Source organism: Tenrec ecaudatus, chromosome 11, assembly GCF_050624435.1.
Source record: "Tenrec ecaudatus isolate mTenEca1 chromosome 11, mTenEca1.hap1, whole genome shotgun sequence".
NCBI lineage: Eukaryota > Metazoa > Chordata > Mammalia > Afrosoricida > Tenrecidae > Tenrec > Tenrec ecaudatus.
In genome coordinates this window covers 15,124,641-15,142,071 of record NC_134540.1, presented here as the reverse complement: position 1 = coordinate 15,142,071, position 17,431 = coordinate 15,124,641, and the positions used below count along the sequence as shown (strand labels likewise).

Here is a 17,431-nt window from a genome sequence, read left to right as displayed (position 1 = left end):
CCCGCTCTTAGATGACCCAAAATAGCATGCGGAGTCTGTGTGTCTCTAATTGCTCCCATTCAGTAAGGCCTGGGGCTCTAACCATGCTCCATCAGTCCAGGGCTGTGTTAAGTCCAGATGCTGGGCGACCCCAACCCCTTGATTGCATCCCTTCGCTTCCCACAGGCCACTGTTGGCCGTGTGAACGTTCTCCGTGTGTCCAGGCTAAGGTGTGAGCGTGGCTCCGGTCTTGCTCAGCGGGCCTCTGTTGCCAGGGGTTACTCTTGATGGGCCTTCCTAGCTGGAAAGGCAGTGCTGGGATGTGCTTTGGATGACTTGGTCAAGCACAACCTCTGGGTTCTTTCTGGGAGAAACTGCACCTACTAAATGTGTAAGAGGATGGTGATGGGGTTGGGTTGAGGACACCACTACAGCTGTCCTGGATTTACACATGTAAACGTACCGCCGCCCTGGCTGACCGCACAGCCACTCTCCCAAGCTCCCCAAGTGCCCCCCACCCACTGAGGCTAGGCGAGTTTAGCTTCTTGACTGAGGAGCAGTGAATTATTTAATGTGGTTCTTCTAACCAGAATGACCTCTCCCTGCACGGGCATGGGAATTGCTCATCTAGCAGTCTCTATCCATGTCTCAGTCAACACCAGAAGCTTGGCTGTCACAATGGACTCTGATTGGTGGAGCTGTGTCTTGTGAATTAGCATGATGTATGTTAAGAAAAACTCTCTCCATTATCAACACTCTCAGTAGAATGACCCTATGTCTCAGGGAGATGCTTTATAGCGATAATGTCTCTACAATGAACCAGACATATATAAACCATAGATCCATGAATAGACTTGGGGCCCCCACCTAGTTCTAGGCCCAATCTAAGACGATTTCGTTCTCCTGGCATGGCACTACTTGATGCTGGCCCTCATGAAAAGATCACTGAAGAGGCGGGTGACATAGTGAAGAGTGGTGAAGAACCAGATCTACCTGGCTATCAGAAAGAAGAGTGTCTGGGTTTTACAGGTAGCCACCTAAGTGAGGTGTCAACTAAGTCCACGTGGAAGAAACATCAGCCCACGTGATCCCAGGACTGGAAACAATAAAACCCAAATCTGGAGGGGTGAATTGTATGAGAGGTTAAATTGTAAACATCTGGTTTGCAGAAGGCTATGCATGACAGGGGAAGCCCAGAATCCATTTACAGGGTCTCCCCATGGACTGAGGTTCCGGGGACTCCCCTCTGACCACAGTGGAGGGATGTGAACAATCTTGCTATCACACAGAGAGCAGGGGAAGTGAATTATGCAGTGTGGCACTTGTAGCCAAAGTCTCTCCCACCCAACGACCTTGCCCTGCATGGGTCTGATAAGAAGGTAGAGGAAGATACCGACAGGATTCCCCTGTGAGTATCTGTGAACAGGACTCGTGGCAATGCCATCCTGCTGTGTATAAAGTGAGCCCCCCTGAGAAGCAGCAGGAGGGATGATCTCATTACCAGGAAGAGCCCGGAGTGGAGCACATCCTCTGGGCCCAAGATGCCAGGTGTACCTCCCGGAGGCAGATGACAGCTATGCCTTCCGAGGAGGAGCAGCAGAACACAAGCCAGAGACTGGAACAGAGTGATGGACGTCCCAACCCACAGGGCCAATTGGCTGCTTTTGGCAGGAGGCTGGCTTTCGGAGTGGGATGCCTCCAGGCACTTAATTGAGGGAGGTGGACTTGCTGAGCTCACTGCCTTCTGACTTACAGCTGAGTAATCCGCCCCTTTGGGCATTACTAGCGACCTTAGGCTCTGTCACCTGTCCTGGTAAACAACTGCCCTGAGCACTTCTTAGCCGCATTGCCATGGGTAACTTCCTTCATCAACCCTTTAATCGTGAATATAGGCCGTGAGTTTCTGTCATCTCCACAATGGATATTAGGACCTAGAGCTAAAGTTTGAGACTATCAACCAAGGCAATTCAACAAAGCTTATGAATCAAGAAAATACAATGATAAAGTAGATTATAGCAGATGGAGTTAGGTTAAAATGTAACAGCCGATTGTATGATCTCCCTTTTGACCCTCTTTAAGGTTTTTTCCATTTTTCATATTTTCTGCTATCTCTTTCATAGAGGTTTTTCTACGTTTGTCCAGTCATGCATCATTGTGGGCTTTTTGTTTGTTCGCTTTGTATGATTGTGCTTTGTTGTATTATTTTCTGTAGATGAAGTCCAGGAACGTAAGCTGTACCCGAACAGTAACTGGATAGGGGTGTGGTGGGGGAGGATGAAGGGAAACGGGGTTATTAACAATGAGTGTGAGAAGAAAACATTCTGAAAGTGGTTGTGGTCATGATTGCAGAAATCTTCATATAATCAAAAAATTTAACCTGTATGATGTGTGGAGTATATGCCAATAAAAACTATTTTTAAAAAGTCTCTTGGTCAAGGTACGCATATTTAAGGCATGCAGATTGGTGTCTCTCCCATTCCCTCCTCAGGAGCCTCCTCCAGCTCTGTAGTCTGGGTTGGTGTGAATACACATGGCTCCGGGCCTCTGGTCTATTGGTTAGGATCGATCTTAAATATCACAATGACTTGGGTGGCTGCTTAAATCCTGTTAATGCCCAAACAGAGACGATCTCTGTTTTAGCCAACCAACATATCTTAATTATGCTTGCTTTGAGACCAAGGAGAAGCTGTTTTATTTTTTAACATTCATAATGTTAATTCATAAGACACAAATTCCCCCAGTAAGAATCCCTTTAGATGGCAAAGCCCCTGGGTCTGCTTGAGATACAGGTAACAGAGACTAGCAGCTAGCTCCCAGTGCCTTTCCTTGACCATTCCCTATGTATCAACCAGCTGCGTGGAGATAATTTCATATGAATTATAGTGTTTATAACAGTGCTATCAAGAAGTGGCCAACTGCCAGTGGCTGTTCTCTGATGGTTTCAGTGTTGCTACGATGCTGGACGCTCTACCACTGGTATTCGCCTGCCAACAGAGTCACCATAGTGGACAGGTTTCAGAGCAGCTTACAAACTAAGACAGACTAGGAAGAAAGGCCAAGGGATCTACTTCCGACAGTCAGAAAACAATATATAGCCCAGAAGATGCCTGTCTGATACAACATTGAACAATGGGCTCCTCGGCAGGAAGGCACTCCGAGACACACCATGGCCACAGCGAAGGACGGAGCACACCAGCAAGGGTGGACGTGATGGACACCATTTTGCATGGAGTCACCATGAGTTGCTACCAACTCAATAGCCATTAACAGTGGCATTAGGAAATGAGCTTGCTCTGCTGTTTACTTCCACGCTGACCAAACAGCTGGCTCAAAACCGGAGACTTCTGGACCAGATAAAGGGTTTCTTCACTCATGACAAAGCAGGAAGCATGGGCTTTGTGTGTGGGTCTGTACCCTGTCCCTCAAGTCCCGTGAGGGTGATGTCGAACAGCTCAGGGGGATCCTGAACAAGAAATGGGTGTGGGTCACAGTTGGGAGACTCTAGTTTACAACCCAAGACCAACTCCATTGCCATTGAGTTGATTTTGACTCACAGTGCCCCTATAGGGTAGAGCAGAGCTACCCTCCCATAAAGTTTCCAAGGCTTAATCTTCATGGAAGCAGACTGATACATTTTTTCCCTCATTTTCCCATGGAATAGTATCTGATGGACTTGAACTGCCAAACTTGTGACTAGAAGCTGAGCACCACCAGGGTCACTTAATGCTGACTTCTTGCTGCCACCCAATCGATTCTGGCTCATAGCGATCCCATGGGCCAGGCTAGAACTGCCCCTGTGGGCTGCTAAGGCTTTAAATCTTTACAGGAATTCACAGCCTACTCTTTCTCGGAAGAACAGCTGGTGGTTTGGAACCTCAGACCCCAAGTGTTTTCTGATGTGTTTCCTGCAAATCTGCCCCAAATTTGTCTCACGCCCTGCCAGTGGGTCCATGAGGATTCATCGCGACCCTACAAGACAGGGTACAACTGCCCCTGTGAGTTTCCGAGACTGTAACTCTTTACAGGAGTAGGAGCCTCATCTTTCTCCCAAATAGCAGCTGGTGGTTAACTGTGGGCCTTGCGGATTGCAGTCCACTAGTGACAAGGAAAGTCTATGCTTTATACGTTCCAGTTGCAATGATGGGGAAGCACAAAGCAAGAGCTTAAACTATTCAACACGGTGAAAACGTAGGTGTTTAAAGCAGAATAAAACTCACTGCTGTCGGGTCAATGCTGACTCATAGAGACCATTATCAGACAGGGTAGAACTGGCCCTGTGAGCGTCTGAGACTATAACCCTTTACGGGAGGGGAAAGCCCCATCCGTCTTCCCACCAAAGCGGAATGGAAGGCCTACTATTTGTTGGAAGACTTCCAGGTGTACAGCACAGTACAGAATCACACTTAATCCTTTCAATACGCTTGTGAAGTAGGTATTGTTTGAGAACTAAAGAACTGAAACTCTGAGAGATCAAATCACTTTCCCAGAGACACACAGTTGGAAGGAGGGGAATGAAACCCAGACCGGCTTTTTTTTGCGTGACTCAGCGTAGTGTGCACGTGCTACCCAGAAGAATGATGGTTTGGACTCACCAGCCAGTCACTCAAGGAAGAAAACCCCCCAGCAGTCTGCTTCCTGGAAGATTTCCAGCCTTGGAAACCCACAGGGGCAGTTCTGCTCCCTGCTGTAAGGTTGCTATGAGTTGACTCTCTAGCAACATTTTGTTGTTTTTTTTTTACCCCAAAGAGGGGAGATATTTCCATCACCAGAACCATTCATTCACATGGGATTAAAAGATCTGGCAAATGAGGGTATTTTGTCTCCTCTTCATGGCTGAGATTTTCATCTATAGTGTTGCCATATCTGTTGCTGATGTTGTAAAGAAATGAAACTTTCAGTAAAACAGTTTTGGTTGTATGCCCAAATCATTTTTCATGGGGTTGATAATTAACAGAGGTTAGCTGTCTTCAGGAGGGATTACAACTCATTGTAAAGAAAGCCAAAATCTTGACAACTGGACCAGGAGGTAATCCTAAGGTGCACCTGATTTGAATCTTGGTATTTTCAATGGTCTCATATAAATGTGAATGTTGGACATTGAATAGGGAAGACCAATGAAGAATCAAAGCATTTGAATTCTGGTGCTGGAGAAGAATGTTGAAAGGACCATGGACCGACAAAACAACCAACAAATCTGTTTTGAAAGAAGTACAACCAGTATGCTCTTCCAAGGTAAAGCAGGCAAGTCTTACCTGCGGTACTTTGGACATGTTGTCAGGAGAGACCAGTCCCTGGAGAAGGACATCATGTTGTGCAGTTAAAAAGAGGAAGATCTTCAACAAGATGTCTTGACGCAGTGGCTGTATTGATGGGCTCTGTGATGGTGGCACAGGGCTGGGCAGAGCTTGGTTCTGTGGTACCTCGGGTCACTTTGAGTCTCAGAACCGACTTGACAGAACCTACCAAACCCAATCACAGAACGGGACCTTTTCTCGCAGGAAGAGGAAGTGCTAACTGTACTACTTATTATGGAACCAAGTGAGGTCGCTCACAGACGACAAGATGCTACATTGTGGGATAAATATGTTTCTCCTGATATTAAACCAAGCCAGTTGGTAAGGAATTGATTCCAGCTCATGGAGACTTCCTGTGTGTGAGGACAGAACTGTGTGCTCCACAGTTTACTTCTCTTCCAGGTGTACTGACATCTAATTCATGGACCATGTGGGTCAGTGGCTTAAATCGATTAAACAGTGTTGCGCAATCACCGCCACAATCAATTTCTCTATAGGGGTTTCAGTGGCTGATTTTTCAGAAATAGGTAACTAGTCCTTTCATCCTCGGTGACTTTGATGTGGCTAAGCACGTAGCCCTCTGTACGGCTCAGAGAATGCATTCTGGGAAGAAGAATGACAATAAAGAGATTCGGGAGAACTCGATGTTCATACCAACAAATGTCCCACCCACAGCAGTGGAAACATTATCCCCGCTGCTACCTTTATGAAAAAAAATATATAATGAAATAGAGGCTTCTAAGACACCTCTGGGAACATTGTCCATTCTACTCTCCTTGAAGAGGTCCCTACATGGTGCCTACACAGGACTGTCGACATAGTTAGTTTATTGTGCCAACCTGGCCAATAAAACACATGTGGGGTTAATTGAAGGGCAGAGAGATAAATGGCTCGGTGAGCCTCGCCTTTCTAGTTCTCAGTTCTCTTGCTTTGTGATGGTCACACCAGGGTAGAGCTGCCTTAGCCAATTCCCTGCTTCAGCTGGCAAGGCTCACTTCCTGCAAGATATCCCTGAGGAGAAGCCACATGGACCTACCCCGATGCAGCCCTGGGTGCTGGAGCAGCCGTGTGGAGACCCCTGCCAGTGCTGAGATATTTACACATTCACTGACTCGGCTTTCCTCCTGCAGTCGGTATCATTGCATCTGTTTTGTGAGATGGAGGAGGATTTTGTGGATTGGTGTCAGACATATGGGTTATGGGTTAATGTTGGACTTGTGGGCTTGGGCAGCACTGAGTTGGGATGTTTTCTGGATGTGCTCTTAACCTTTATATAAAACTCTCTCTGGTACATGAGTTTCTGGATTTGTTTCTCTAATGTACCCAGACTAACACAACTGTTAACCAAAATCAGGGGTTCTCAACCTGTAGGTCTCAACCCCTTTGGAGGTCAAATGACCCTTTCACATGGGTCACCCGATCCATAACAGTAGCAAAATGACAGTTATGAAGTAGCAACGAAAATAATTTTACGGTTGGAGGGGTCACCACAACATGAATTGTATTAAAGAGTCACGGCATTAGGAAGGTTGAGAATCACTGACCTAAGGGTTGGTGGCTCACATCTACCTAAGAGCAGTGTGGAAGAAAGACCTGGGGATGCAAAAACTGTAGCCAAGAAAATCCAAAGAACAGTTCTTCTCTGAAACATTATTACCCATGGGCCCTCCATGAGTTAGAATCTCTGAAATACTGTTGCCCATGGGCCCTCCATGAGTTAGAATCAGCTCCATGGCAACAGATGGGGTTGGTGGAGTTGAGTCCCACTCATAGCAACCCCATCTACAACAGAAGGAAGCCCCCCACAGTCCTGTACCTTCCTCACAATTGCTCTGAGGTTTGAGCCTGTGCGGCAGCCACTGTGTCCATCCACGTAACCGAGGGTCTTGCTCTTTTTCACTGCCCCTTACCAAGCATCATGTCCTTCTCCAGGGACTGGTCTCTCCTGAAAACAAGCGTGTCCAATGAAGATGAAGTCTCACCGTCTGTGCCTCTAAGGAACATCTGGCCCTACTTCTTCCAAGACAGAGCTGTTTGTTCTTTGGCAGTCCGTGGTACCAATGTTTCAAATGCCAGCAGGGTGCCAGAGATTGAAAAAGAAATGAAACTTTTGATTCTATCTAGTTAGCAACTCTGTAAACAGCAAGAAAGGATGCCTGGTGCTCGGCTGATAACCGAGAGGTTGGTGGTTCTAACCCACCCCAAGACTCTTGAGAAAAATATCTGGCAATCTGCTCCCTCAACGATTATGGGCTAGAACTAAACCCTAAAATCAACAATAAAAGCCCACTGTCAGCAAGTCGACTCTGACCCATAGAGACCCTATAAGTCAGTGGGGACTGTCTGCAGAGCACCTAACAGCAGCTACTTTAGAGGCGTGAAGCTTGCCGAAACCTCCATGCAGATTCGATGTCATACTCAACCAAGAAACTCACTGCCACCGAGTCACGTCTGACTCTTGGTGGTCTTGTAGGACAACTGGAACTGCCCCTGTGGGTATCTGAGAGTGTACCTCTTTGTAGGAGTAGACAGCCTCATCTTCCTCCCCTGGGATGGCAGGTGGTTTCAAACTGCTGACCTTGAGGTTAGCAGCCGACCATGTAACCCACCACACCATCAAGGCTGCAGTATACCCTTAACCAGCTTCCCCTAAACCAGACTCAGAGGGAGGTATTGCATTTCTGATCATGAAGCAATCACGAAGAAGGGCTGGCAGTCTCTTATTTCACCAGGATACTGTTGAACGCTGTTTTTTCCACAAACACGACCGGTCTCCCTGAAGGAAAGAACCACTCCTCCTGACCACCTGGCTGCAGCAGCCAATGGACAGAGCTCCTGGCCTAAGTGATGTTTGCTTTCTTCAATGTCACAGGGCAATACAAGCCCCCCCCCCCCACTCGCCCTGGCTGTTGTCTGTAACAATAGACGGACCTGTCCGCACAGCAAGAAAGCAGGTCACTTGGGTCTGAGAAGAGCCCATGGGCACGGAGCTTGAAAAGGTCCACATTTTCTATTTTCATCCCTTGTCTGCCCGAGTGACCTCTCTGTAGCTTCCTAGTCATTTTTTCTCTCTCAAGTGTGATTAAAGTTCAGAGGAAAAGAAACACAAATCAAAAGTGAAAGAACAAAGGAAGCCCATTCACAGGGACTGGGCCCCCGCATTGTTAGAATTCAGGCAGAGATGCTTTCTGCACCTCTTGACAAGGGGAAGGGGCAGAGTGGCAGCCTGGCAGCCTTTAAAGGCCAAGATGCTCAGGGAATTCGCTCTCGGGTCCTGTTCTGGAGACACCAACAGCCCATGTTCAAGAGCAGGAACTCAGATGGGCTTCTTAATCACATTAAATTAAACCAAGCACAGCGAAAACAGAGATGACTCAGCTTTACTTGGCATCTTCGCAAGCCAGACCCATGAATGGAAGCCCTGCTTTTGATCATCGGGGTCTGATTAGAATAGTCTTTGGTGAATGAAATGATGTTGGAGGTCTGAGTGAAACCAGTCACTGATTTTATAAAGGCCTTATGCTTAATGGGGAGAAAGATGGGGCTTTCTACTTCAGTAAAGAGTTACAGTGTCGCAAATGTACAGAGGCACTTCTACCCAGCCCTGCGGGACACTGTGAGTTGGCACCAACGTGACGGCAAGGAGTTTGCTTTGGCGATGCTTCACGTGCAGACCCAAGCATACTGTCGGGTTGACGGGACGCCAGAGAAAGGCCTGAGCTTGACCAGCGAGTGTCCATTGTTAATGAACCTGTATCTGGCATGTCGGTTATAAAACCAAGACCCACCAACTTCACTGCCATCCAGCCAATTTGTTTCTGAGTCTAACTCTGTATGAGAGTAGAAAGCCCTTTCTTCCACAGAATGGCTGGTGGTTTTGAACTGCAGACCTTTGGTTTACCCACTCAACTTGGTAACCGCTATACCACCGGGTTGAGACCGCTGATCTAGAAGTACTGCTAAAATCGTGCACCATGGGTGACCCTCTTTGCACAGACATTTTGGTGGCTTGACTTTCAGCCTCACAGCAAGGGGTATGTAAGTCAGCTCAGTAGGAGCAAGTGGGGGAGGGGTTGTGGAACGCACAGTGGGTGGGCACCCCATGACTACTGGTTACCTAAAATGATAAACACTCTCAGCTAAGCTCTCACCCATCCCCGCAAAAGCAAGTGTTCATCTCATGTTATGCTCCAGACCAGGAAGCGACAACCCTTCAGAAAAGCCTAGACAGCGACCCACTCTGCCAGGGCCTCAGCGAGCCCAGTGTTTGTTGTCCATGTGGTTTTCCCAGCCCTGGGAGGAAGACGCACACACACAATGTCTCCCTGGCGAGGAGGCAGGTAAAGAGAAGTTCGGATTCTAGGACGTGGCGGGGCAGGTGTGGCTGCAACAGGCAGTGTGCATGTGACTGACACCTGCCTTCCAGCTGTGCTCCCTCAAGTAGGTCTGATGACTCCCAGTGCTGGAGAAGGACTCCGTCCCCCTCCCCCGAGTGCCAGACTGAAGGACTCCCTCCCCCTCCCCCCAGTGCCAGACTGAAGGACTCCCTCCCCCTCCCCCCAGTGCCAGACTGAAGGACTCCCTCCCCCTCCCCCCAGTGCCATGGAGTGCATGCTCAGTCACAGCAAGCCTGTGGGACAGACAAGAACGGCCCCTGCGCGGTTCTGAAACTGTAACTGTCTGTTTTACATGTGTCGCATTTAATCTTTCTGTATTATTTTCTAATTTAGACATTTTAGGGACCTATAATTCATGTACCAAAACAAACCTGTAGCTTAAATCTATTAAAAGAAATTGTGTAATCATCACCACAATCCACTTTTGAATGATTTTTGTATTCATTATAATTAGCTCCCTTTTCCCCCAACCTCCCTGTTACAATCCCAAGAAACGTTTTTTTCTTTTTTTGAAATGGTAACTCTTTATGGGAGCAGAAAGCCTCCTCTTTCTCCATGGAAGCAGCTGGCAGTTTCAAACCGCTGACTTTACAGTTAGCAGCCAGCCCAAAGTGTAGCTCACGGTGGTACCAGGGCCCCTTCGGCCCACCTAGCACCCTCAGTGATGACCTCACGCAGTCCCTGATGCTCAGCCCCCTCCGTGTCCAAGGAGAGAATAGCGAGATTTTAAAAGCCAGGATACATAGGGTGGTAGGGGGAATAAGAATGGTGAGATCTCTATCTCCTGGGCTGCTATAACTGCAGATCAGCAGTTCAAAACCATCTGTCACTCTTGAGCTTTCTACTCCCATAAAGAGTTACCATCTCGGAAACTCACAGGGGCAGTTCTACCCTGTCCTACAGGGTCGCTATGAGTCGGCATCGACTCATGGCAGTGAGCTTAGTTCTTGATTTTGGAGTTCTACGCCACCTTTTCTCTTTAAGTTGGTTCTGAAGATGACGGGCTAGCTGTCTAAATAGTCTTTAGAATCTTGGACAAATGGAGGTCTCTGAGCCCAGCGTGTGAGTTCAAAGCAGCTAGAACTCATCTGATCTGCAGATGAGGCCTATGTTCATACTTTGCACATAATCCAACCGAGGAGCCATTTTAAACAATGACAAAAAAATCTGAAATTAAAACCGATATATGTATTTTTTAATTATTGCCAGAATGGGCTTCTAAACTCACTGTCATATAGTCAGTTCTGACCCAGGGTAGAAGTGCCCCTGGGGGCTTCCAGGACCGTCACACAGGAGGAGAAAGTCTCGTCTCTCTATGCCTGGGACAGCTGGTGGTTTTGAATAGCTGCCCTGGTGGTTAGCAGCCCAAAGCATAACCCACTGAGAGGGATTGTGACAACTAGAAGCAAGGCATGTTTAAAACGTTTTTGTGGGACATTCAAACATCTGCTCCACCATGCCAGGATACTATAGCATGCTCGAGTGCAGCCGTGAGAATCACAAGAGAATCTGGGTTGCGTTATACTCTGCCAAGGGCCACGGCAGCACATTCACGGCGAAATGGCAACAGCAGGACTCAAGGCCCATCTGGAACAGCCAAGAATGCAGCCGACGCCCAGGAAAGGAGGCTGTCGAGGGCAGGACTGAAATATCTCCCCGGCAAAGGCAAACTTGACTTCCAAATGAGTACGTTCACAGGCTGGGTGGGAGACGTGTCGGCGTTTTTTTCCGGTCTCGGCATTTATGGTGACCAAAAGCGGTCCCAACCGAGGAAAGCCTTGTCAACAAGGTGGGTGGACGGGCAGAGAGAGTCCTCCTGTTCTACATCATGCATGTTGGGGTCACTCCAAGCACTGGCTTCTCCAGTAGCTGTCGAGCCATGGTGGACCAGGGCAGAGCTGTGTCCCATAAGGCTGTCCGTGGCTTCTTTTCTGGAAGAAGACCGCCAGGCCTTTCTTCAGCATCTCTGTTGGCAGTGAAGCATGCGATCCGCTGGCACCCCTTCGGGATTCTGCCCTCTACTGAAAGGGTGGTCAGATTTTGAGGGCAGCAGGGCATTTGTCATGCACTGGGTCAAATAAAAATGGCTTCGTTTTCAAATTCACAGAGCTCTGACCCTGTTTCTCAGCTATCCACTTTTCTGAACAGTTCCCAGAACTGCACTGGGCTGCTAGCCGCAGAGTCGGCAGTTTGAGATCACTTGTCAGCGCCTTGAGAGTCGCAGCCTGGAAACCCACAGGGGCAGTTCGCCCCTGCCCTATGAGTCCGCACTCACCCATGACAGTGAGTTTTTGGTTTTTTTTAAATACAGAAAGTGCATACATAACTGAAACATGTTCTAACATAAAGACTTAAACATCATGGCTGGGGATAGAGTCACACCGCCACGGGACCAATTCCCTCTGACTTTCGGGTCTGAGCATTAATTTCCAGATGAGAAGTGGATGCCGCCCTGTGGAACTCAAAGCAAGCGCCCGTTTGTCAGAGACTCAGCATGTCCTTCGCAGACGGGAGGGAAGCAGAGTTGCTGCTATTCATCAGTGTTGTGCGGGTTCATACTCTTTGACCTACTAACACTGAGTCTGGAAAAGTGTCCGGAGGGAGGAATTCAAAGGGGGAAAAACCCACCTAGACACATCCCACTATTCACCAGTCTGTCTTAAAAACAGCAAGCCAGTGAGGTCGTTCCCTGAGTGTTTGCTGTGCTGTCTGTGCCAGAGTAAAACTGCTCCGCGGGCTTTGTAAGCCTGTGGACCTTCTTTTGGAAGCAGTTTGCCAGGCTTGTATTCCACAGCACCTCTGCCTTGGTTTCAACCACATGAACCTTGGAGCTAATAATGGAGCAGCAAACGCTTTGTGCAATGCCGGCGCCCCAGCTCAAACTCACAGAGTCGATGCTGACTCACAGCGACCCTGTGCGACATAAGAGTACTGCCCCTGTGGGTTTCTGAGGCTGTAACCCTTTATGGGAGAGGGTACAAAGCCTCCTATTTCTCCCGACGCGCGGAAGGTGGTTTCAGACTGCTGACACGGCAGTTAGTAGCCCAGTGCACAACCACCACGGCCCTAGGATCCTATAGCACAGGTCATGGTTAAGAGATATATTGTTTCACATGAATCATTTAAAGACCTTAAGAGTAGGGACCATGCCTTATCTTTGTAACCATCTAGTTACCACGGAACTACGGGAGCAGGAACTTGCCGATAAAGTGTCAACAAACAAATGGCTAAGGGAGTCTATGAACATCAGTGCCAGGACTGCTGGCTACAAGACACGATGCGTGTGGTGTTCACAGTTCCCTCTCCACCTCCAGTTCTGAAGGGAATGCCTCCCTTCTGAGCACTTACCCAGGTCAAACTGGCCTGAAATGTAGCCACAAGTCTGCCGGACTTCTTCACTGTCCCAGCCCAGGGGGTAGAGGGTACAGCCAGCACCGATCAACAAGCCTGTGGAGAGAAAAGACAAGCGGCCTTTTTACCAGTGCTCCTCTGCTGCTCTTGATCAAGGGAGTGGGGGGAAGTAGGCAGAGAATCAATAGTGAGCAATATAACAACAGACCATAACCTAGCTCACTGTCATCAAATCGATTCCAACTCAAAGAGATCCTCTAGCACAGGGCAGAAATGCCCTTGTGGGTTTCTAGGATGGTAACTTCTTACAGGAGTAGAAAGCCTCATTTTTCTCCTGTGGAGTGGATGGTGGTGTTGAACTGCTGACCTTGCTGTTAGCAGCCCAACACATAACCCTCTATGCCACCAGCCCATAGTGTATGTTTTTTGGAAAGCATCAGCCCCCCCTCCCTGAAGCAATTTCACATCGGCTTAAAAGTAAAAGGTAAGGGAAAAAAGAGAGCTTGACCGACAGCTCAGTTTGCTTCCCACTTCATCTCTTAAAGCATCACAACCCTTGCAAATCCTACTTAGGAAATACAATCCAGCAGTCCTTTAAATCACTCTCGTGGACGGCCTTCCGATCCCACCAGCTCTTCTTGTACACAGGCAGTTCAAGAGCACACCAGAGTGGCTCAAGGGTTATGCTCTGCCATTCATTCGATTTTGCTCCAAGAATCAGAAGGGCATGTTTCCGAATCATCAAATGCTACCAGGGGCTGAAAGCACATACAGATGTTTCATCCACCACTTAGCGCATCCGTTGATGTTCTGAAATCACCACCTATGACTGTTCTGCTGTGAGACCTGGGTCCCCAAGCACCCCAGGTCCCCGAAGTACTCTAAAGGACAGAACGCCTTGTCATCAAACCAAGAGGTTTGGGGGTCACGCAGAAAAGGTGCAGTTTTATGTTGGTTCAGATGGTGACAATGCACACGGCGCTGCCAGCTTTCAACGAGGGAGTTTTCCGTTTGGGGGAAGCCCACGGTGGTGTTCGGATGCAGTAACATCGTGGCATTGGGAAGAATATCACATGTCCTCTGAGCTGCCAGAAGTACAAACAGATCTGTCTTGGCAGAAATTCAACCAAACTTCTCCCTCAGAAGCCAAGATGGCTGCACCGTGGGTCCCTGACTTCAGTGACATCTTTCAGAAAGACCAATCACTAGACAGGGACGTGCAGAAGTCAAGCAGAGGGGTCCTCAAAAATGAAGGACACCCCTCGATGAGAGGGCCCACCACATGCCTCAGAAGCGGACTCCAACATCCCACCACCAATGGGAATGATGGCCAGGACCAAGCAGCTCTGAGCTCCGTTAGCCACAAAGTCTCTGGATTGGAACCAACTCCGCCGCGACCAGCCAGAAGTAAGCCAGACGCATCATTCTACAAGAGGCTGAGACCTACCTAAGCAGTCATTGCTCAGGTTACAGTTTCAGATGGGACTACAGATGTGGGGACGGGAGCATGGTTGGGGCACATACATTATATTAGACTAGAGGGTTTCAACCTTCCTAATGCCGTGACCCTTTAATACAGTTCCTCATGTGTGGTGACCTCCCAACTATAAAATAATTTTCATTGCTACTTCATAACTGTAATTTTGTTACTGTTATGAATTGGGTGACCCCTACGAAAGGGTCATTTGACCCCCTAAGGGGTCGCAACCCACAGGTTGAGAACCGCTGTGTTCGACAGAGGAGTTTGCAAACTTGGTTAAGTCCCCTCTGGTCAAAGCAGTCAGGTTGTGACTTGTGACACGAGACTCCAGCACTCCAATTTACATTTAAGGCACACCCAGAAAAGTCCCCAGTGGCTACGCAGCGGCTTTCTGGATGGCTAGGGAAAGGGCAGCAGCCCACTCAGACTTGTTAATGGTCAAAGAGCATTCAATGGAGGCTGAATGGATGTGGGTTTGGGGCTTCTACTGTCAACTGTAGGCTTCTGCAAACAAGCACAGCGCTCAGCAATTTAAGCTCAAATACACATACTTTGGAAAATTAAGTGGAGAGAATCTGGTCAAAGTCCACGGTCATGGAGCTGGAAGGCAGAGCTCTGCGACACTGCACACTGTAGATTCAACCATGTATGTTAGGCACAAATTTACACACTGGAAGTTTGTGCTACATGTACAAAATTAAAAAAATAAAAACCACGATCATACGCACATATTAAACAGTAAGTTGTTGAGCTGAGGGCAACTAGCTTATTTGAATTTTTATAATCCTATGTATGTACTATGCATCTGTTTTGTCATCTGCTAATGTTTGCTAGCAGGTAAGGTAAGGCCTGTGGAATAGTCATGGGAGGAAAGTGTCTGTTGCAAATGAAACATGCTGATTGGCTGTTACAATGTTGTGGTTCTCCAGGCAAACCTCAAGGAGCCCTGGCGGTGTAGTGGTTATGCTTCAGGCTGCAAATCTCAAGTTCATAAGTTCCAAACCACCAACCACTCCGAGGAAGACAGATGAGGCTGTCTGCTCTGGTAAGGAACAGGCCCCGAAACCCACAGGGGTGCTTCTGTTAGGTAGCAAGAAATAGGGATGTCTCAGGGGCATGCTCCAAATTTGGGTCCTTGAGCCAGGGAGGCGGTACACCCAGGTGGACCCAAACTAGGTCATGTGGGCTTAATTCAGCCAGTGAGGTCAACCAGTACCATTGACCATGCCACCCAGCCGAAGGCCTTAAAGGCCGGAACATGGAGACCACCAGCCTCTTTCCCTTAGCCTGCTTTCCTGCTTTCGGCTGGACTGTGCCACGGTCTCTCTCTCTGGCCTCAGAACAGCACATGTGGGTGTGCAGTCCCATGAGGTTGCCCGTGTTCAGTGACTGTAAAACCTGAAACTTCTTCTGTCCTTCCTAAAAACCCCCACTTGGATCACAAACCAGGCTTTGGTGTGAATTCTTTCTTGTCCCGACCCAAGAGCTGAGGTACTTCCAACCTGAGAAACCTAACTGTTCTACTGACTTGCTAGGGTCACTATGAGTTGGAATCGACTTGGTGGCAGTGAGTTTGGCGAGCTTTTGGTGTTTATAGGCCAACACTCCTGACCTCTCCACCATCCTGATGAAAGCAAATCTCAGACCAAATTTAACCACATAAGTAAATGGCATGAAAAGCAAACTACCCATTCGTAATCATCATGAATTCCCCTCCAAATGAGACACACAATAAATAAACAGAAGGCAGGCTCAGCTATGCTTCAAGGCAGATCAGGCAAAATATTGTCCATTCAGAGAAAGGATACACAGGGCCAGCTCTAGACCTGGGCTGGCCAGAGCAGTGTTACAAGTCATGGGCAGTTACTTAAATTTTGAACAAAACATAAAATAAAAAATCCAATCCTTCTACTGCACTTGCCACTTTTCCAGTGGTGAATAGGTATACAAGGACCGGGTCCTATACTGTGGGTACAGAGCGTTTGTTTTCATCGTCACAGAAAGATCTGCCGGGCATCAATGTCCTAGACTTAAAAGGCCATTACCAAAGGGTGCTGGGTGTGTTAGTCCGGGTTGACTACAGAAACAACGTCATAGAGACTCATAGGTGTAATTAAGCAAGAGCTTTATAGAAAGAGTAATTGTGTATTAAGAAAACATCCCAGCCCAGTCCATAAGTCTGATATTAGCCTATATGTTTGATACCAGTCTATAAATTCTTCTTCAGACTCACGCAACACATGCAATGACACTGAATGCAGGAAGATAGCAGGCCAGTGAGTGGAAAGTCTTGTGGATCCAGTGGTGGTGAAAGCATCTCAGTGCTGGCATGGATCTCCCCATGGCTCCTCCAGCTCCAGGGCTCTGGCTCCATCAGCGTAGCTCCATGTGGCTTGTCAATAGGAATGTCTCGCAGGGAGAGTGTGTGTGTCCCACTGCCTCCAGCGAGCTATTTTTCTCCATATCACCTCCAAATGAGGTCATCACGCTGTGAACTGATTGACAGGCTGAACTCCATCCCTTCACTCTTATAGTCTCAAGTTAATACCAGATTATGTCACCACCACACTGGGCTTGGCCTTTCTATACTCTTTGCCTGGAACCCATGGAAGCAGCAGTTCAGCACTCAAACAACAAATTGTATTGGGTGAGCCTGCTTCCCAAGACCTCTTGAAATGTTGAAAAGCAAGGCTGTTACTTTGAGGACTCAGGTGTGCTTGACCCAAACCCAGGTATTTCCCTTCCCCTCCTATGTATGTGACAGTTGGACATTAAATAGAATAAGGAGGCCTTAAGAAGAATCCATGCATTTGCATGTGGTGCTGGAGAAGAATATTGAAAGAACCATGGACTGCCAAAGGAATCAACAAGTTTGTTTTGGAAGAAGTACAACCAGAATGCTCCTTCAAGGCAACGATGGAGAGACTCCA

The 17,431-nt window shown here is 48.0% G+C and overlaps 1 protein-coding gene across 3 annotated transcripts in view; it reads right to left on the bottom strand.

Moving 5' to 3' along the window:
- The window catches only part of LHFPL6 (LHFPL tetraspan subfamily member 6), a 239,108-nt gene that overhangs the window by 10,892 nt on the left and 210,785 nt on the right, over positions 1-17,431 (bottom strand). For all 3 annotated transcript variants that reach the window (XM_075562895.1, XM_075562896.1, XM_075562894.1), the window contains exon 3: positions 13,019-13,117. In XM_075562895.1, the coding sequence (XP_075419010.1) occupies positions 13,019-13,117 (99 nt within the window). The remainder of the gene's footprint in view (positions 1-13,018; positions 13,118-17,431) is intronic.